Source organism: Schistocerca serialis, chromosome 11 (genome assembly GCF_023864345.2).
Source record: "Schistocerca serialis cubense isolate TAMUIC-IGC-003099 chromosome 11, iqSchSeri2.2, whole genome shotgun sequence".
Taxonomy (NCBI): domain Eukaryota; kingdom Metazoa; phylum Arthropoda; class Insecta; order Orthoptera; family Acrididae; genus Schistocerca; species Schistocerca serialis.
In genome coordinates, this window is record NC_064648.1 from 190,459,790 (window position 1) to 190,482,484 (window position 22,695).

General features: G+C 42.9%; 1 protein-coding gene across 1 annotated transcript in view; it reads right to left on the reverse strand.

Moving 5' to 3' along the window:
- LOC126426637 (ankyrin-3-like) overlaps nt 1-22,695 on the reverse strand; it is a 54,210-nt gene that overhangs the window by 5,137 nt on the left and 26,378 nt on the right. The window contains exons 4-5 of the mRNA XM_050088524.1: nt 20,706-21,282; nt 7,097-7,246 (exon numbers count right to left, since the gene is read on the reverse strand). Coding sequence (XP_049944481.1) covers nt 7,097-7,246; nt 20,706-21,282 — 727 coding nt within the window. The remainder of the gene's footprint in view (nt 1-7,096; nt 7,247-20,705; nt 21,283-22,695) is intronic.

The window sequence follows — 22,695 nt, forward strand, 5'->3', positions numbered from 1 at the left end:
ATTTCTCAGTAGAATTTTCTTTTAGTGATTCATTCTCAATTCACATTCCTTGCTCACCCGACTCTCCATTCAATCAGCAGATCCTGTAACTATTCACTTTCGCTGAGGATAGCAATGTCATCAACCAAATTTTTCATTGGCATCCTTTCACCGCGAATTTTAATTCCACCCTAGAACTTTTATTATATTTCCATCACAGCTTCTTGAATGTGTAGATGGAATAGCAGGGGCAAAAGACTGCTCCTGTCTTACACACTTAATCTGAGCACTTTGTTCTTTATCTTCCAGTCTTACTGTTCCCTCTTGGTTCTTGTACATGTTGTAACCTACCCGTCCTTCCCTGTAACTTAATCATATTTATATAAGACTTTCGAAGATCTTGCAGAGTTATATAATGTCGAACACTTTTTCTAGGTCAAAAAACTTTTTAGTTGCTTCCATTATAACGTACAACTTTCGAACACCGTGTCTGGTGCCTTTACTTCTTCTAAAGTCAAACTGACCGTCATTTGACAGTTTCTCAATTTTCTTTTCACTTTTTCCATATATCATTCTCGTCGGCAGCTTGGATGCATGAGTAAGAAAGGTGATTGCGCACTAGTCCTCACACTTATCTGCCCTTGCTATCTTGGGAAATATGTGGATGATATTTTTGTAAAAGAGTGATGGTATGTCGCCAACTCACAGATTCTACTCTCCAACTTGAATTGTCGTTTGGTTTCCACTTTACCCAATGAACCTAGTAGTCCTGATGAAGCGCTAGGTACCCTGTCAGTTTTATTTGTTGTCAAATCATCCAGAGGTCTTTAAACTACTGGCTCTAATAGTAGATCCTGTATATCTTCCCTGTCGACACAGATTCCTTCCTCTATCAAATCATCGAACAAGGTCCCTATTCGTAGAGGCTCTCAGTGTAATCTTTCCACCTATGTGCTCTGTCTGCTGAGGCTGGCAGTGGAATTCCCATGGTGTTTGTAATTTAGATTTTTCTATATTATTTGTCAGTCCTGCAAAAGACTGTTTCTTTTTGTTTTTTCACAATTTTTCTGCAGTTGTTTCACCTAGTCTACGCGGCACGTCCCACATATGTCATTTCTAAATGGCCTACACTGAGGTGACAAGCCATTCAATAGTGGTGTGCACATATACAGACAGCGGCAGTGTCACACACACAAGGTACAAAAGTGCAGTGCATTGGCAGAGCTGTCATATGAACTCAGGTGATTCGTGTGAACGGGTTTCCGTCGTGATTATGGCCACACAGTGGGGATTAACTTTCAACACCAAATAGTAGTTGGAGGTAGATGCATAGGACATCCCATATCGGAAATCGTTAGGGAATTCAATATTCCAGGATACACAATGCCAAGGGTGTCCCAAGAATACTAAATATCAGGCATTATCTCTCATCACAGTGAATGCTGTGGCTAACAGCCTTCATACAACGACCAAAAGCAGCGGCTTGTGCATGTAGTGGTCGGTGCTAAGAGACAAGCAATACTTTGTGAAATAACCGCAGAAATCAATGCAGAATATACGACGAACGTATCCACAAGGACAATGCGCCAAATTTGCCGTTAAGTGCTGTGGCAACAGATGACCAATGCGAGTGACTTCACTACCAGTATGTTACCACCAGCAATTCCTTTCCTGGTCTCGTGACCATAATGGTTGAAGGCTAGACGACTGGAAAAGCGTGGCCTGGTCAGATAAGCCTCGGATTCAGTTGGTGAGAGCTGATTGTAATGTTCAAGTGTGGCGTAGAACCCACGAAGCATTGGACTCAACTTGCCAAAAAGGGCCTGTGCAAAATGGTGTTGGCTCTGTAATGGCATGCTATGTGCTTACGTGGAATGGGCTGGGACCTCTCGTCCAACTGAACGAATCATTGACTGGAAATGGTTAAGGTTACCTACTTGGAGACCATTTTCAGCCATTTGTTGACTCAATTTTCTCAATCAGCGATTTAATGTCCGTGGGCAACAACTGTCCACGATTGATTTGAGGAACATTGTGGACAACTGGTGTAAATGATTTGGCCACCCGGATTGCGCATCATGAATCCCACCGATGATTTATTGGACATAATAGAGAGGTCAGTTCTTGTACAAAATCTTGCAGCAGGAACACTTTCGTAGTTGTGGATGGCTATAGAGGCAGCCTGGCAATGTATTTTTGCAGGGGACTTCCAACGACTTCTTCGGTCCCCACCACCTCGAGTTGTTGTTCTAGGTTGCGCACAAGGAGGCCTGACATGACATTAGGAGGTATCCCACGACTCTTGCCACCTCAGTGAACGTAGCTTTATTCCTGTCTTTCTCTGAACATTTACATGCTTTCTTATTTTGTTGATCAGTTGCAGTCTTTCTACAGTTACTCAAGGTTTCTTCGAAGTTAGCTTCCTTTTATCTGTGTTTATCTGTCCACCACCTATGATTTTACGTTCTAGAGATGTCCACTCCTCTTCAATTAAATAGCCTACTGTGATATTCCTTACCGCCGTTTACACATCGTTCATTAACTTCAAGCACATCTCATCATTTTTCATTACTGCATGATGCTACATCCTTCTATGCTGATTCTTCTGGACGATTCTGCTAAACGTCACTCTACTCTTCATAATTATTAAATCTTTGTGTACATCTGGGTACACCTTACGTTCCAATATCTGATGTCGCAATCTCTGTCTGACCATGAAGTAATCCAGCTCGAATCCTTCAGTGTCCCTGTGTATTTTCCAAGCATATTTTTCCTCACATGATTCCTGAACAGAGTATTCGTTATTACCATTTCAATTTGACTGCATAATTCAACTAGACGTTTACCTCTCTCATCGCTGTGCCAAACCCATAATCCCCATGACAATTTCTTCTTTTCTTTCCTCTACAATCGCATTTCAATTCCATGCTTCCTCTCTTTTCTCCTTTTCATGTGTCGTTGCCATCTGTACCTGAACTACTGTTGTCGGTGTTCGTTTGATGTCGAATCGCCGGCCGGTGTGGCCGAGGGGTTCTAGGTGCTTCAGTCTGGAACCGCGCGACCGCCACGTTCGCAGGTTCGAATCCTGCCTCGGGCATGGATGTGTGTGATGTCCTTAGGTTAGTTAGGTTTAAGTAGTTCTAAGTTCTAGGGGACTGATATCTCAGATGTTAAGTCCCATAGTGCTCAGAGCCATTTGAACCATTTTTGATATCGAATCTGGTGAGAAAAACTCTGTCATTGAGCAGTTCACAGTAGCCCACACACTCCCCTGCTTTCCTATTTATAACGAATTCCATTATACAATTTGCTGTTGATATTACCCCAATGTATCTTATGACAAATCCTTTGCTTTCTTCTATTTCACATCAATGACCCCACTGTATCTACACTGGGTCTTTGCAGTTCCGTTTTTAGACTCCCTAGCTTTCCAACTACAACCAAACTTAGGAATTCAAAGCTCCAAGTCATAGAATGTTATATCTCTGTAACTTATTCTACGGTCACTTCCACCTTGACAGTCCATTCCCAGGGATCCAAAAAGGTAAATTGTCCAGAATATTTTCGCAATGCAGATGGCGTCACGACAAGGTTCTTCTGGAGGTTTCACCCTAAAATATTTTCTAAATCCTCAACCGAAAGAGGCTGAAGGTCTTAGCAATTTAATTTAACTGGAACTTGGCTGGAGGCTGCATGTAAAACAATAAGGAGAGTTACCATCAAAAGGCAGAAGTAGCTATCTTAAAATATTTCATGTAAAAGGGCAAGACAACAACATTAATTTAAGAGATATTGAAACTTGGCTGAAGGAAGCACATCAGTAAATAATGTAATGGCTTAAGCCCTAGAAAGAAGAGTTTGAATTTTAAAAGGCAGAAAGCCTTATCTTAAAAATTTTCATACAAAATTAGGCTGAAGGGCCCTATACAAAAATAAAAATCCCATGCCTTAAGGACAAGGTAAAAACATTAATTTTAGGTGATATTGATACTTGGCTGAAGGCCACATATCAAACAAATTGTTCAACGGCTAAAGGCCTAGAAAAGAGTTTAAATTTAAAAGGCACAAAGCTTTATCTTAAAACATTTCATGCAAAAGGGCAAAACGAGGAAATTAATTTAAGAAATATTAAAACTCAGCTGAAGACCTCACATCAATAAAATAACTAAAACCCAAACAGGGAAATTACTATGTAGCACACAAGGAACGGCCCTCAGAAGTTTCCAACGGTTAGCCTGGGATCGTAACACTAATGCCCGTTTAGGCGAGAAAGGCAGCCTGACCAACAGTCTCTGAATCGGAAGGCAACCCAACCGACAGACAGCCGAAGAAGCAAGCACCTAATTTCGGTCACCGGACCAAAAACATTACAACCAAATTGCCAGCGAGACGAAGAGACCATTAACACTCGTCTTCAAATATTGTTGTGTTAATAGGCCCAGGCGCAATAACTACTGACAGATATGAACATCGCAACGGCTTTGGAACTACACGTCGTGGGGGACAGCATCAACTCAGTAAGAAAACATTCACTCGCTGCTGTCTTAGCCGATCAACTGGCTACTGCAGTAAGCAGACAGCATTACAGAACTTCTACATCTACATCGATACTCTGCAAATCATATTTAAGTGCCTGGCTGAGGGTTCATCGAACCACCTTCGCAATTCATTATTCCAATCTCGCATAGCACGTGGGAAGAATGAACACCTATATCTTTCCGTATGAGCTCTGTTTTCCCTTGTTTTATCTTGGTGATCGTTCCGCCCTATGTAGGTCGGTGTCAACAAAATATTTTCGCATCGGAGGAGAATGTTGGTGATTGGAATTTCGTGAGAAGATTCCGTCGCAATGAAAAACGCCTTTCTTTTAATGATCTCCAGCCCAAGTCGTGTATAATTTCTGTGACACTCTCTCCCATATTTCGAGACAATACAAAACGTGCTGTCTTTCCTTGAACTTTTTCAGTGTACTCCGTCAGTCCTATCTGGTAAGGATCCCACACCGTGCAGCAGTATTCTAAAAGCAGACGGACAAGAGTGGTGTAGGCAGTCGCCTTAGTAGGTCTGTTACATCATGTAAGTGTCCTGCCAATAAAACGCAGTCTTTCGTTATCCTTCCCCACAACATTTTATATGTGTTCCTTCCGATTTAAGTTGTTCTTTACTGTAATACGTAGGTATTTAGTTGAATTTACAGCTTTTAGATTAGACTCATTTATCGTGTAACGGAAGTTTAACGAGTTTCTTTTAGCACTCGTGTGGATGACTGCCACTTTTCGCACAATTCAGATATCTTTTCTAAATCGTTTTGCAGTTTGTTTTGATCTTCTGATGACTTTATTAATCCATAAACGACAGCGTCATCTGCAAACAACCGAAGGCGGCTGCTCAGATTGTCTCTAAAATCTTTTATATAGATAAGGAATAGCAAAGGGCCTATAACACTACCTAGGGTAACGCATTGCTCAGTCGAACTGACACAGGGTACACAGTGTTGCACGAAACACTGCCACAAGAAACTGGAACACTCGTGAAACGAATGACTGATGAACAACTAGGACATATCACAGGAGGACACACACACAAAATCGAAGGACAGTCGGTGACGAAACACGTCGTCTGACCACACGACCGACCAGCATCCAACCAAGGTCATTGGCACTCAAACCACGTGTATCAGCAATGGTCGGGCGAGTCTTGCCTATCCGGAGCTCACTGCAGCTCCAAACCGACTGAACCCGATGTCTGTCGGGAAGTGGGAGACACGGCGATCCTGGCACGATGGCTCTGACCCAATCATGCAGAGGAACTCTTGCCCATTGGCCAAGACGTTCCGCACAAGAAGGAACCAAACCACATCCAGCAAGATGAGCCAGTGATGAGGCCCAGAAGCGGTGAAAAAGACCAAATATATGTCGGCCGATGAGACGACCAGCAGTCGTCCCGCTCCAATCTCTGTCCGTCAAACAGTTCATCCTCTGTCACGAGCGGTCTGCGAGTACTTGCTGTCCGCGACTCACCTGCTCTCCGTGCCCGACTTCACTGCTGCTGCATCCCGACTGCACTGCTGGTGCGTCCCCAATTCAGCCGACTTTCTTCGGATGGACGACGTTCCAGAGACATTGGCTCGGTCCCAGCCATGCAGAGGGAACACAGCCGACATCTCTGCACAGGAAGGAACCGAAAGAAAATACACCTCGTCGATGAGGCGACGGACCGAACGCCCAACCAACGGTCGCCCTCGCTGGTACTAGCTGTGCGGACCTCCCTGAGGCTCAGTATCTGACTGCACCTACGTTTCGACTGCACTTCTGCCGCGTTCCAACTCCAACCGCTCCAGATCCGATCACCCTCACTGACTACCAGACACACGACGACACGGAAATACTGTCGGTCGCTCCAGAGATGGTACGACAGCGCACTTATCGAAATGCGCTGCTGCTGTCGCTCACGGACAAGTATGGTAGGAAGTTAGTGACGCTAGTAAGTAGAATAAGTAAACGAGGCGGGGGTATTGTAATAGAAGATTACATGGAATAAATGTCATGAAACACGAGCCATACACGGCTCAGGCGTTCCCACAGACCCTGTGAGAGAATATCTCATGATAGTGTAGGGAGAGTCATCGTGGAAATGCAAGACAATGCAAGTTTCAGAAAGTCCTGGTCATGTGGTGATGCATCCTAATAGTGAAGGTGATTGCTAGTCATAAGCAACAATCAAGATCTAACCCCTACAGAATTAATTCATAAGATAGGAAACCATCCCTGCAAACGGAAACTGCCTCTAACAGACCAACACAGTTGCTATCTTTGGGGATGTATTCAGTATTATTGCATCTTACAACAAGTAATTTCATTCAGCTGCTAAGTTGTGTTAGGAATTGAAAATACGACAAATTGCAAACCTGTAGAAGAGTGCAGGGAATCCCTTGCATCCTTGCCTCTTCGAATGTCGCAGTTTATAACAGCAGTAACTTTAAACGAGAACTATAACTTCTGCTTTGTCAAAAACAGGAATCAGCGACATTCCATTTCTTTACTTTAACACTAGGCTATCTCCCCAACATGTCGCGCTGTAGTTGTGGACAGTCTGCACAAGAAGTGATGGAACTCACCGCAGCAGAGAGACGGCGGCGTCATCAGGCTGTGGAGTGGCCTGGGGAGTGGTGGGGGGCACAGCTGTGGCTGGGCTCCGGCCGTCGTCGCTGTGGCCACTGTGCGGCTGCGAGGAGGGGCCGGTCCTGCTCTCTCCAGCGCTTGGCGTGCTGCACAGAAGGAACACTGCTTCGAGTCCACAGTGGTCAGATTACCATACACGGTACTGCTGAGGTACTGTCCACACACAGATAATGGAAAACACACTCGCAACTACAGTAGCGAGCCCACTAAGATGAATCACTCAGAATGCAGATAATCAGTTTACACACTGCTTCTCCTACCTGTAGCCTAGAATATTACACAGTATTTGGTACAAAATAAAGCATAAATATAAGGCTCGTACGAAGCTCAACAATTGTGTTTATGACCGCTATGTGTTGACATAGTTTCAAAGCACAGCAGCATAAATCACAAAGGAACTGGAATGACAGTTCCCCTTCAATGCACTTAATGTGTTGCTGCCGTCATGAGATGGTGTTTGTAGCTCGTGTGTTAAGCGGGGTTGAACGTCAAATGGGCAGACGTGGAGCAGGTGAGGCACCACAGGACACTTCAATTTTCACTGTCTATACTTTTACAAATAAATTCGTGTAGATGTGTCAGCACGAGCAAGAAGTTCCAGATTCACACTCCTAACAGTGGAAGTTCAAAAACATAACAAAATAATTTTTTTTTTACATGTGACATTTCATAATTTTTTTCACTTACTGTTGGCTGCATTTATTGCTATAGGTACACTTCCCTTCATAAGCATGAGAGATTCTTCGATGAATTTCGCACGCCATACAAACCAGTTATAGGTGTATGAAACTAAAAAAATTATTTAATTCATGAAAAAATTAATTAGGTGTTTCATTTTGAACTTCGTCTTTAGAAACAATTCAAATTTTGTAGTTAAATATTTCAATTATTACCATAATTTTTAATTGATTTGAAAAACTCTAGAATTTTGCCCTAAAGAATTTGTGTTTAATAAACATACCAGGTTAGAAAGTAATAGGATATTTATTTTGGATGTTATATGTACCCAAGTACAGAAATCTTTGTTTTGCAGAATATGGCAGTTAACGTTTCTCCTTGTATTTGTTATTCATTTACAGCTGCCCCCTTCCATAAGAAGGTCCTTTTCAATTTTCCAAAACCAGCTTTCTTTCTTTTCACATTTCTGTGATACACTCTTCTCTCATCCCCAAAAATAATTTATTTGTTTCACTACACTCTCTCTCTGTCCATTGCATAGAAAGCTTTCATGGAGTTCCCTCCTGGCTTCATTCTCAATTTCTCTAAAACGTATTTCCTGCTTTTCGCACCATCATTAGAACACGAAATTGGATCATAAACACCAATAGCATTTATTCCCGCAAAATATGGTTTTTATGACTCTTTCCTATACACATTGTTTAAAGTTTTGATTTGGGTTTTGAGTACCACCAAGAAGACATTTCTTCAATAAGTTTTCATTTGCAAGTCTCTGAACATAGGTTTGATGGCTTCCATTACAGCAGTTGGTAGATAATTCCTGTGATGATATTCTTCACTACCAGCACTAAGAGATTGCTGTCCTGAGCCACTGGTGTCATATTTGTTGCAGCACCCTTCACTGTGTATATGTTGCCCTGGTGACGTTGTTTAAGGTTGAAGCAACGAATTCTAGGCATCTTGTGCGATAATATGCCACAAACGAACACAAAACATTCTGTGTGAATTTGACCCGATTTTTCAACCACGGAAATAATGTTACGTACTGTCTCAACCTGTGAAGAATCATTTCATTTCGTTAGCCATTGTGGATACTTTGGTTCTTGTTGAGGCATTGTATACTTAAAGATAGACTCTACATCATAGTCTTAGATGGAGGTTATCTTTCCAGTCTTACATGCTTCACTGTCTACAGACTCAACCCTTCTCTTCTGCTGCTGATAAACCCCATAAATTTATGTTCATGTATGTTACTCGTATAGCAATGCACCATCAACCTGCTTCCTCTTCCATTCCCTTCAGGATTAATTTGGGAGATATGTAACCAACAATGAAACTAGAAACTCTATCCACTACATCAATATATCCAGTATTGTATTGCGTTGTATTGTATGTTAACTGGGGACCTAGAAACGAAGGAGAGGCTCCATTCCCACCACAGCCGCAGTGGTCTAAAACCCCACGACGACTACCACAGTCCACTGCACCCCTCCGCCACCCCACACCGAACCCAAGGTTATTGTGCGGTTCGAGCCCTGGTGCACCCCCCAGGGAACGTCTCACACCAGACGAGTGTAACCCCTATGTTTGCGTGGTAGAGTAATGGTGGTGTATTCGTACATGGAGAACTTCTTTCCACAGCAATCACCGATATAGTGTAACTGAGGCAGAATAAGGGAAATCAGCCCGCATTCGCCGAGGCAGATAGAAAACCGCCTAAAAACCATCCACAGACTGACCACCGGACCTCGTCACAGATCCGTCGGGCGGATTCGTACCGGGGACCAGGCGCTCCTTCCCACCCAGAAAGCCATGCGTTAGACCACAGTCAACTGGGCGGGCTAATATATACGGTAACTTTGGAAAAGAACTTAGCTTAGCAAACATTCCCCATACTACTACACTGAGCAAACATTTGGTATGAAAATAATCTACACAGTCAGTGCAGATGAATACATGCAGATTCAAAGTCCTTACATTAAATCTGTAAATTGAACGCCATTCCTCTCTGAATCCAAAGAAAGATGGCGACATCGATTAAAACAACAAGTTTACTGTTAACCATCACAACCTCTGCTTTTAGAAACCAAAATATTTTCTCAGCATAACACTTCGCTAACGCCACCCCCTCTAATTTGTTTACATATATGGTTGTGTAGTGACAGAACTCAGGACATGAAAGAGACGGTGGTACCATCTTGTGCGGGGGTTGAGTGGGGACCTGTGGTCTGCGCAATTGTGACGAGTGTCTGGCAGTAGTTGCTGTGCTCGCTGTGTGGCTGTATGCTGGTGGGCTCGCATCTCGTGGTCGTGCGGTAGCGTTCTCGCTTCCCATGCCCGGGTTCCCGGGTTCGATTCCCGGCGGGGTCAGGGATTTTCTCTGCCTCGTGATGGCTGGGTGTTGTGTGATGTCCTTAGGTTAGTTAGGTTTAAGTGGTTCTAAGTTCTAGGGGACTGCTGACCATAGATGTTAAGTCCCATAGTGCTCAGAGCCATTTTTTTGTATGCTGGTGGTGGTCCTGTTGTGTCCAGTGGCTGGCACGCTATGCAGATGTAGACTGCTTGGATACATGTATTCACACAGAGACCAGACGCCATCTGCCCATCCACAGATAATGGGACAAATACAGCCAAAGACAACAGCTGGTCCACTAATTCACTAAGATAAATGACTTACTAGTGAGACAATCAGTTTACACGCTGCTTCTCCTGAGTTCCTCATACCAGCAGCTTAATATACCAAACAACAATTACACCGAGATTAGAAATGCAGTAACTCTTAGACGTACTTAATATGCTATTATGTCCATCAGATGGAGTTTGTAGGTAAAATGCTCCAGACCAGGCTGTGGGGGGAACATATAGTAAATATGATGACAGATGCTTCTGAAATAACCGGTGAAGGAAATTCAGAGAAAAACGTTTTGTCTTATTTGTTATATTACGAAGGAACTACAGTAAAAATTTGACTTCCATTAAAAACTTTATTACAGAATTGAAACATCAGCCAATAGATGTATTTGACACCAATGAGCACTCACACGAAACAGGTGATGTTGAATACTACCTGACTGGAAGGATGAATGAGCCTATGGGTATGATCAGTAAAATAAGCAGATACATCAATTCTATATATATATATATATATATATATATATATATATATATATATATATATATATACCTACTGAAATTAAGAATTTAGATTCGTTACTGTGTTCAGTGTAATCATATTTATCAAAGTGTGATTAATGGATGTCATGGATGCAATATGAGTGAAAACCATGAGAAAGAGGTTACATAAGGCTATGCACGAAATATATCTATGTGAAGGCTCATGAAATCATGCTTTTATGTAGAAATTAGGGAAAATCCATTGAGTGTTCTCCAACTAAAGAGAAGATACAAGCAGATGTCTGGAAACTGAAAGGTCGGTACTGAAGTCAATGAACGTGTCTGTGTGTGTGTGTGTGTGTGTGTGTGTGTGTGTGTGTGTGTGCATCTCTGTGTGTGTGTGTGTGTGTGTGTGTGTGTGCATCTCTGTGTGTGTGTGTGTGTGTGTGTGTGTCTGTTATATCAGTGTTTATTAATTGTAGATGGTGTTTGGATGACATGTAATTTACAATTGGTGCATATGATGCAAGTGTTGTCATGGTAAAAGACAAGAAGCAATTCAAGAGTTTTGTGAACCATGCTACATGTAACAGCGGTGTTTAATGGCTGTAACTGTTTGGAAATCCATGCATCAAATGAGTGAGAACTACGTTACTGAAGATGTGGCAGTTTCTAGTTTTGACAGCTGTAGTTGTGTTAGGTGTGTGAGTGTGTCTGTTGGTTAACGTTTGTGATTTCTCATGAGGAGCAATGAATATACCATTGACATAATAAGAGAGGCTTCATGTATATGCATGTGACATGGATGGATAACTGTGTGTGAACTGGTTGTCATTGTAAGCAGATGAATAGCTACAATGCAATAGTGTACATAGCTTGAGGCAATGAAGAAGATAAGGGTTCTGTCTAGTGACATGCATCCTATTTAAGTGAGGAACTGCATTTCCCAACTTTGCTTCTAAATAATTCAGATAAAATTACACATTTAATGCGTGAATAATGGGCATCTTGCAAAGCTAGCTGTGGCGATAAGCATTTTCTTTCAAACATTAATTTTCGCTTATAATTATAGAATACAGTTCTATAACAATAAAAAAAATGTCATTCAGTGTAAGGATTATTGTCTGAAGAATAAGAAATCCAGTTTTTCAAGCAACTCAGTAAGTAGTGCATAAATATTCAGATATTTCTAAAAATAAAAGTAATGTATAATAATTACTGGTCAGAAGCATTGTAGACCTGCCACATTAGCTGAGAGCGCTAATGCGCTGCTTCATGGACTCGGGTAGGCGTGCCGGCCCCGGATCGAATCCGCCTGGCGGACTAACGACGACAGATGTAGTTTTTAGGCTCTTTTCCACATCCCCCTAGGTGAATACCGGGGCTGGTCCTCACGTCCCGCCTCAGTTACATGGCTCGCAGACCTCTGAACACTTTCGCATTATTCAACGGACTACACTAGTCGCAGACAGGTGGGGTACACTAATTCTGTCCAGGGGGGTACAGGATGGTGGCAGGAAGGGCATCCGGCCACCCCTTAATCTAACATTGCCAAATCCGATTAACCATGCTGACCCTGCATACCTGCAGGACGAAGGCACAAGCAAAAGAAAGAAAGAAAGATAGTGAGAAGCATTGTAGTAAGTATTTATTATTTGAAATGTTTATAACAAAGAAAAGAAGGATCTAAAAATCTCTTTCATATTGACGTGGTTAGGGATGGACATGTAATTGGAACAGGCCATATATGGAAAATCCTAAGATCTATCAGAACAAAACACTGCAGGACTAACCTTTACTAAAGCCGCATCGAAAATTAAACGAAGATTAGTCAGTAGATATTTGACAGCCTCTAAGAGGCAAGTACTTAGTTTTCGCACATAAGAGTGCCTTCCATTGTTGTTGCACAAGGGAGTGCACCGAAGTATGGCAATATCATGAGAAACAACACAGTAGAAGTGGGAAGGAAATGTGAAGGAAGACAGAGCGATATGCAGAACGGCCTGAAGTGGCAGTGCTGTTGTGGAACTCGGTCTCCTTTCTTGTGAGGTGTTCATGCGGTGTTTAGGTTCTTACATGACCTTCTTTGCCGGCCAATGTGGCCGTGCGGTTCTAGGCGCTTCAGTCTGGAACCACACGACCACTACAGTCACAGATTAGAATCCTGCCGGCCGCGGTGGTCTAGTGGTTCTAGGCGCACAGTCCGGAACCACGGGACTGCTACGGTCGCAGGTTCGAATCCCGCCTCGGGAATGGATGTGTGTGATGTCCTTAGGTTAGTTAGGTTTAAGTAGTTCTAAGTTCTAGGGGATTGATGACCACAGCTGTTAAGTCCCATAGCACTCAGAGCCATTTGAACCATTTTTTTTCTTTTTTACCTTCTTCAAGAGAAATGTTCCATATATGCTCCGACTGAGAACGACACCAATTTCCTTCAAGCATAGTATACTTCACAAAAGTTACTTCTAATTCCCTTCGACTACATGATTAGAGTGAACGAAGTTTTGTAACAGAAATGGTCACTGAATCCCTCATATGTATGTAGAAAGTAAAAGGGAGATACACAACACACATAAAACGTACAACAGACGAGGTTATTGCTGTGTTAACACTCCGCTATAGGCTGCGCATTATGAACAGGTTCTTGAAAGTGTTGAAAGATGCAAACGCCATTCCCAAATTGCTCTTCAACAGTGGAAAGGAAGAAGGTGCATAAAACATCAATGTAGGCCTGTGCTGTGATAGTGCCACGCTAAACCTCCAAGATAAATACGTCCACATCATAAAACCAGCGCCTCCGAATTTTACTGTTGTCACTACACACGCTGGAAGAAGACATTCATGGGGCATTCGCCATACCCACACCCTGCCATCGGATCGCCAGATTGTGTACCGTGATTAGTCACTCCACACAACGTTTTTCTACTGTTCAATCGTCCAATACTCACGCTCCTTACACCGAGCGAGGTGTCATTTGGCATTTACCAACGTGATATGTGATTTAAGAGCAGCTGCTTGACCGTCATATCCAAGTTGTCTCACCTCCCACCTAATTGTGACAGTACTTGCAGTGGATCCTGATGAAGTTTCGATTTCCCGTGCGATGGTCTAGATAGATGTCTGCCTATTCCACATTAAGACCTTCTTCAACTGTCGGCAATCTGTCAGTCAACAGACGTAGTTGGCCTGTACGCTTTTGTGTTGTATGTGTCCCTTCACGATTCAACTTCACTATCACATCGGAAACAGTGACCTAGGAGTGTGAAAATATCGCGTACAGACGTATGATACACGTGACACCCAATCACCTGACCACGTTCGAAGTCCGTGAGTTCCTCCTAGCGCTCCATTGTGCTCTCTCATGAAGTCTAATGACTACTGAGGTCGCTGATATGGAGTACCTGGCAGTAGATGGCAATGCAATGCACCTAATATGAAAAACGTATGTTTTGGGGCATGTCCGGATATTTTTGATCACATAGTGCAGATGTTTCTCTGGCTCAGATAAGGTGCGACTAACTTGCTCCGCTTCTTCACTTTCTCTTTATACATCATAGCGCGATTTATAGGTACCACATTGTCAGTAGCGGGGTAGACAGCAGACGAGTAGAAAGGTTACTTTGAACTAATTGCCCTAGGTACCAACAGTACATGTCACTGCGTCTCTCTCTGATCTGAGCTGCCCACCATTGTGTCCATCACTAGAATGGCACCTGCAGTGTCCACAGCTCATTTTCCTTGTGCTTTAAACATATGATGATGTAAATAATAGATTGTTGTACACATGCAATTTAATAGAAGTGACGACTGCAATTAGGACCTAAATAATTCATGAAGTTATTAAAATCTTATCTATTGCATGATTTTTGTGGGCTAACCTATCTGCTAACAAACTCTGTTCTGTGCAGAGATTTGATGAAACTGTTGGGAGAATTCAACGAAAGCATCGTGAGCCATCAGAAAATGCTATTGCTATTTCCAGTGTCTATGTTTAAGGGTCTACTATGCAATGACCTGCAGACATGCATCTGTTAACAAACTCCGTTCTGTGCAGAGATTTGATGAAACTGTTGGGAGAATTCAACGAAAGCATCGTGAGCCATCAGAAAATGCTATTGCTATTTCCAGTGTCTATGTTTAAGGGTCTACTATGCAATGACCTGCAGACATGCATCGGTTAACAAACTCCGTTCTGTGCAGAGATTTGATGAAACTGTTGGGAGAATTCAACGAAAGCATCGTGAGCCATCAGAAAATGCTATTGCTATTTCCAGTGTCTATGTTTAAGGGTCTACTATGCAATGACCTGCAGACATGCATCTGTTAACAAACTCCGTTCTGTGCAGAGATTTGATGAAACTGTTGGGAGAATTCAACGAAAGCATCGTGAGCCATCAGAAAATGCTATTGCTATTTCCAGTGTCTATGTTTAAGGGTCTACTATGCAATGACCTGCAGACATGCATCGGTTAACAAACTCCGTTCTGTGCAGAGATTTGATGAAACTGTTGGGAGAATTCAACGAAAGCATCGTGAGCCATCAGAAAATGCTATTGCTATTTCCAGTGTCTATGTTTAAGGGTCTACTATGCAACGACCTGCAGACATGCATCTGTTAACAAACTCCGTTCTGTGCAGAGATTTGATGAAACTGTTGGGAGAATTCAACGAAAGCATCGTGAGCCATCAGAAAATGCTATTGCTATTTCCAGTGTCTATGTTTAAGGGTCTACTATGCAATGACCTGCAGACATGCATCTGTTAACAAACTCCGTTCTGTGCAGAGATTTGATGAAACTGTTGGGAGAATTCAACGAAAGCATCGTGAGCCATCAGAAAATGCTATTGCTATTTCCAGTGTCTATGTTTAAGGGTCTACTATGCAATGACCTGCAGACATGCATCTGTTAACAAACTCCGTTCTGTGCAGAGATTTGATGAAACTGTTGGGAGAATTCAACGAAAGCATCGTGTGCCATCAGAAAATGCTATTGCTATTTCCAGTGTCTATGTTTAAGGGTCTACTATGCAATGACCTGCAGACATGCATCTGTTAACAAACTCCGTTCTGTGCAGAGATTTGATGAAACTGTTGGGAGAATTCAACGAAAGCATCGTGAGCCATCAGAAAATGCTATTGCTATTTCCAGTGTCTATGTTTAAGGGTCTACTATGCAATGGCCTGCAGACATGCATGCATGTTTGAAGAAACAGGTACAGCTGTGACCTACAGCTGCTTGAAGTACAAGAAACGTATCCACAACAGAGAATACTATGACACTGACTGTACAGTTTACTGGTGACGTAAGAAGCGTGATGGACCTGCACTGGAAACCGAATTTCCCACTTCCTCTATGCGTGCATGCTTCAGTGATCGACCCAAACCTGCAAACATCACCATCAGTTTCCATGTCTTGCTGTAGAACGATCACTGTGACACAGGAAGAAACTTACTCATTTTTAGTGCGGCCTTTGCCTGGGCATGCAAATACTACTTAACATGCTTGCTCTTAAGAGCCTTCTATGGCATATCCTTCAGACAAGGATGCGTGTCTGAAGGAACGGACACAGCTGCAGTTCACAGATCTACAAAACATAAGAAATGTGTTCGCAATAGAAAATACGATGAGATTCCAGCTCTACAATTTATTGGTGACATATGAAAATCTGCGCCAGACTAGGACCTGAACCTGGATTTCCCACTATGTGCGAGCAATGGCCTTAACAACTTCTGCTATTCGATCGTACTTTTATCATCCGGCTTGGAATCTCAGTTTCGAAAAAATAATTTGCTGTTTTTATACAGTGGATTGGTAGTCCGGGGCTCGTATTTGAGCCGTGCATGGCTCATGTTCCCGCTGTTTTTAACGTACTTCCACCTCACTACGGTAATTTAAATTACTACTGTCAGTGAGTTGTTGTTTTGCCTGACCGTGAGCGGCGTTAGCAGCGCGTATCGATATACCCCCTCTCGTAGTACCTTTGCTCGACTGCTATTACTTCCCGGTTGTTGTCTGTCGTAAACTGTTCGGCTCTGGAGTTCGTGACGGGAGTTTGAGTCTGCCAGTCAGTTGGAACGCGTGTGGAGCGCAGTCCAGTCATGCCAGTCGAGGGTTGCAATGCGGCATTAGTGCAGTCGGGTTGGAGCAGCAGTAAGGTTTGCGTCGACATGGCTCGCCCGACCAAATGCCGCCACGCATCACTTGACCCGGGCAATGGTCTATCGTCGGTCGGTCGTCCTACCAGATGACGCGTTTTGGCTCGCCAATCGTTCATGAGTCGGCTGTGGAATTGTGCATCGACTCCCGATTTGTCTTCCTGTGTGCTTAGTTACCGTTGGGTATCGTTCAGGTCTTCGTGCAAGTGTTTGTCAGGTTGTGTGTGTTGTTGTTGTTGTTGTTGTTGTTGTTGTGGTCTTCAGTCCTGAGACTGGTTTGATGCAGCTCTCCATGCTACTCTATCCTGTGCAAGCTTCTTCATCTCCCAGTACCTACTGCAACCTACATCCTTCTGAATCTGCTTAGTGTATTCATCTCTTGGTCTCCCCCTATGATTTTTACCCTCCACACTGCCCTCCAATACTAAATTGGTGATCCCTTGTGTAGTGGCGTTATTTCCACTGACAAATATTTTAGATGTTGTCGGCATTCCAAGGTGGTCTGGAGTGAGTCGGTTGGTTGTTGCAGACGAGGGAAGGTATATCCATGCGGTGCAGTCTTCTGGGGCCGCTGGCAGCCCCTGGCGAGTGTCGGAGCGTGTGTGGAGCTGTCTGATCGCTACGTGCTTCGTGGTTCACCGACCCAGGACGTCAAGGTTGAGGAGCGGTTCCAACTACCCAAGCCACGTCCATTTATGTTGTGCTGGTTCGCTTCGATGGTTTGCTGTTGGGGAGGTTTTCCGGTGAGCAACATCGAATGGTTCTGCTGCTGAGAGTTAGCTGGCATGCGGTGCAATTAACTACTTTGGTGGGCTACGATTTGAGTGCACCAGCGGAATTTTCTGTCTTGCGGCCATTAGTGTTCTGGTTACCTGCCTGGCCACTATCGTAATTTCAGGCAGCGTTCTTTCCTCACCTGTTGTCACAGTCCAACATGGTGTGTAATTTTGACAGCTACTACATACTCCACTGTCGACTTCCACGTTTGTAACATTACCGGTTTGAGTTCTCATGTAGTCATTGACGGGAAGCAAGTCGTTGTGTCGGTCGGTCCGTGGCTGTCCCCTGGTGGGGTTCCAATGGATCAAGTATAGTTGTGCTCACCACGCGTCTCACCTAAGTGAACGAGGGCAGACCGACCTCTCTGGAGGCCATCTGAGTGCCACCGGTTTTTAATTATCTGTTGTTAGTTATTTTAAATTTTAGGCTTATGGTTATTTGTTTTGTTTTCTTAAAATTTTGCAAAATTAATTTTTTAATTTATCTTTCAAGCTTAAACACTGCACCAGCCTTCTGCCTTTAAAGATTAAGGTTATATAATTTAAAATTTTGAAGTTTAATTGTGGCCCTCAGCCATTGGTACTGCACCTTGCATATGTTCCCCTTTAAATTATTTTGTTGCTATCTTAACTGGATTTTTATCTTGCTGGTTTGTAAGTTTTCTTGTTGTTAAACATGCTGGCTTTCTGCCTTTAAACGTCTATGGTAATATATTCTGAAGTTATGAAATTTTTGTCCCTCAGCCATTTCTGTTGCACCTTACATGTGTTGCTTTTTTGGGGGTTTTAAATTATTTTATTGCCATCTAAACTGAATTTTTGGTTCTTGTAAGGTTTCTTGTTCGCCTTCTTCCTTTAAAGGTCTATGCCAATATATTCTGAAATTTTCGAATTTAATTGTGGCCCTCAGCCATTTGTATTGCACATTGCGTATGTTGTTTCTGAATTATTTTATTGTTTTCTTAATTGGATTTTATCCTGTTAAGATTTCTTGTTGGAGGCCTTCAGCTATGAAAGAGTTACATTCGGTAAAGATTCGGCTATGTGCCATTTTAGTTGTACAGGTTATTAATGTAGAATGAATGACAGTTGGAAGCAGTAACTGACTTCAACCCTTGGCCCTTTCCACAATCTTATTACCTGTTCTGCCCAGCAGGTTTAGCAGGCGTATCAGTATTGTTAGACAATCAATAGATTGTTTTAATACCTAGGAATCGTATTTTTGTGCAAAGATACACGTTTTTAAATAGAACAACTCCTATTGACATTAACAGACTAAAAGTAGCGTAAATCAGAATGCCAGTGGTGTTTGCTGCAGGAGTCGTTTACGAGATACCGAATTTTGAAATGTTCCAGATTGGCACTTGTTTGAGGCATTTATCCTGCTTAGTTGCTAAGTATAGTTTCTTTATATTTGCTTACATTGTGCTTGCGTGTTCTTTGAGAGCATTTCAACATGCTATTCAGTTAGTGTGTGACAGTCCAATGGTAACAACGCTAACATACACTATCTGACCAAAGGCATCTGGACACCCCCAAAAACATTCGTTTTCCATATTAGGTGCATTGTGCTGCCACCTACTGCGAGGTACTGCATATCAGCGACATCAGTGGTCACTACACACCGTGAAAGAGCAGAAAGGGGCACTCTGCGGAACTCAAGGACTTCGAATGTGGTCAGGTGATTGATGTGTCACTTGTGCCATACATCTGTAAGCGAGGTTTCCACACTCCTAAACATCCCTAGGTCACTGTATCCGATGTGATAACGCAGTGGAAACGTGAACGGACATACACAACGCAAAAGCGTACAGGCCAACTACGCCTGTTGACTGACAGACTGCCGACAGTTGAAGAAGGTCTTAATGTGGAATAGGCAGACATCTATCTAGACCATCACACTGGAAATCGAAACTTCATCAGGATCCACTGCAAGTACTGTCACAATTAGGTGGGAGGTGAGACAACTTGGATATGACGGTCAAGCAGCTGCTCTTAAATCACATATCACGTTGGTAAATATCAAATGACACCTAGCTCGGTTTAAGGAGCGTAAGTATTGGACGATTGAACAGTAGAAAAACGTTGAGTGGAGTGACTAATCACGGTACACAATCTGGCGATCCGATGGCAGGGTGTGGGTATGGCGAATGCCCCATGAATGTCTTCTTCCAGCGTGTGTAGTGACAACAGTAAAATTCGGAGGCGCTGGTTTTATGATGTGGACGTATTTGTCACAGCACAGGCCTACATTGATGTTTTATGCACCTTCTTTCTTTCCACTGTTGAAGAGCAATTTGGGAATGGCGTTTGCATCTTTCAACACTTTCAAGAACCTGTTCATAATGCGCAGCCTATAGCGGAGTGTTTACACAGCAATAACATCCCTATAATGGACTAGGCTTCACACAGTCCTGACCTAAATCCCATTGAACACCTTTGGGATACTTTGGAAAGCCGACTTCGTGCCAGGCCTCGCTGAACGACATCGGTACCTCTCCTCAGAGCAGCACTCTGTGAAGAGTGGGCTGCCATTCCCCAAGATACCTTCCAGCACCTCATCGAACGAGAGTGTAAGCTGTCATCAACATTAAGGGTGGGCCAACACCATATTGAATTCGAGCATTACCGGTTGAGGGCACCACGAAATTGTAAGTCATATTCAGCTAGGCGTCTGGATGCTTTGATCGCATAGTATATATCAGAAAAAGGATATCAATTTTACTGTGCAGGCACATCTAATTAAACTTAGTGGTGGACGTATTATACTTGGCAGTACACACACTCAGAGCTGTGCAACATAGATGAGTGGCTTACCTGGTGTCTGTTGGCGTCTCTGCAATCAGGTGAGTCAACTCCACAACAGTTTGTGGGTCGTTGACTACAACCTCACCCCAGCCCTGCGTCGCGACCACGTGGAGCAAGTGGGCCTTTATGAAGGCGATGGCGGCCTGCTTCAGCATGTTAGCAGAGTGTCTAATCGCGAGAACACCTGTGGCTGCCGCAGTCTCGACAGACAGCTGTGAGGCCACCTGTTGCTCGCAATGCGCCTTCAGTACCGACAAGCCGTATTTGTCGGCGGCGACCAGCAGCTGCGGCGCCATGCTGGGCAGCTGTGGGGGCTGGAGGGTGTAGAGGTGTGCCAGCACCTGGCGCAGCACAGGGCCCTCTATGTCGGACAGTGCGAGCTGGCTGCTGCTGGCCTCTAAGGTGAGATGACGGAGCATGCCCGCAAACACGGCGCTCCTGGCGGCCAAGACAGCCCTGTGAGCCACGAGCCGCGTGTCCCCGGCCAGCAGAGTCACCACAGCGCCGTCCCCGGCGTCCAGCAGGGCGCCCAGATCCTCGGCCGTGGCCTCCTCAGCCTCATGAACTCGTCCCACTGTGAGCGAGTCTGGAACACAGTGTCACTGATCACTTCTTTGCCCTCACACAGCACTCTATACTTGTATGAGCCGCAATCAAATCTGTATGAACCTGCAGTTAGGATATGTTTCCAATCGCATGCCAGCTGCAACAATATGATATCTTTGCTGTGTCAAACTAATGCCGAAAGTGAATAGGTTAAAATAATTAACAATACTTTATAAGGGGGGATGTAATGGAAAATGATAACATTTATTTAAAAATCATTACCGTCATATTTATTAATGTGCAATCTAAAATTTTGTATGCATAAAGCAAAAGAGCTGTGTTTCAACAGCAAAATATAATAAAATATGCATCATTAATATTTTGCCTAAATTTGAATTTTTCATTTTTTATTGTCTTTTTTATAAAAAGCCATAGCTCATATTCTAATCATGCAATTAATCTGAAAATTTTATTGTAGTGTCCTGAAAAGGTTATAAGACCACTGAAGCACAGTTATTAATTGTGGTACAAATTGTATCATTAAGAGTTTTTAATTTTGTGCATCCAAATTTCCTTTTTCTACATACAATCATCTAAATATCCGAAAGTAAGTGGTGGATCCAGAATTTTTTAGTTCCAACGAGAGAGCAGAGCGTTGTGAACAGTTCCTGAAAATTTCATAGCATTAGAGAATATACTTTTTGAGGCAAGGCTTCCAATAAAGTAAAAAAAATGTAAAACAGAGAAAATGATGTTCAAAGATTTTCTTCTCATACTTCTATATGTAATAAGCTTACCTCAATTTTAAAATCCTCCATACTGATATTCCTCATCCTCCAGGTTTATCTTCTCTCCTCTTAGAATATGCATGGTCTGTATTTGCAGGTAAGACACTGATCTGTTAGCTTTCTTGACCCTGCTCTCGTCGATGGTGTAAAATGCTTTTCTTGTATACACAGCAGGATCTGTACCAACTCTCTTCAGAACTTCAATTCTGCCATTATTTCCATTATTGTAACATATAACGGCATCATAGACACCTATTTTAAGTACTTCAAGTCCACAGAATGTCCTTTTTAAGCATGTAATCCAAATTAAATTACTGAGGCTTTCATATGCAATTTTGTGACTTTCCGTGAAGACAGTTCCTCAATAAATCAGGGCTTGCAAGAAACTTGAATGTGGGATTAAATAAATTCATTACATATTCTGGTAATGAGTGTTATGGGAATACATCTCATTTTATATTGTTCAACTTACACTGATCGTCTGTTTGACACAGATTGTACATTGGTGCTTTGTCACTGGATAAGCTAAGAGCTTAAGTTCTTCACTTCTAATTTCTTCCTCTTTCTTTATGGTAACCCGATTTCCATGAAACCTCCATTTCCTAAACATAGTTTTGCCACCACCAATTATGCATAAATCTGGACTCCCAAGTAAAGATTTGTGA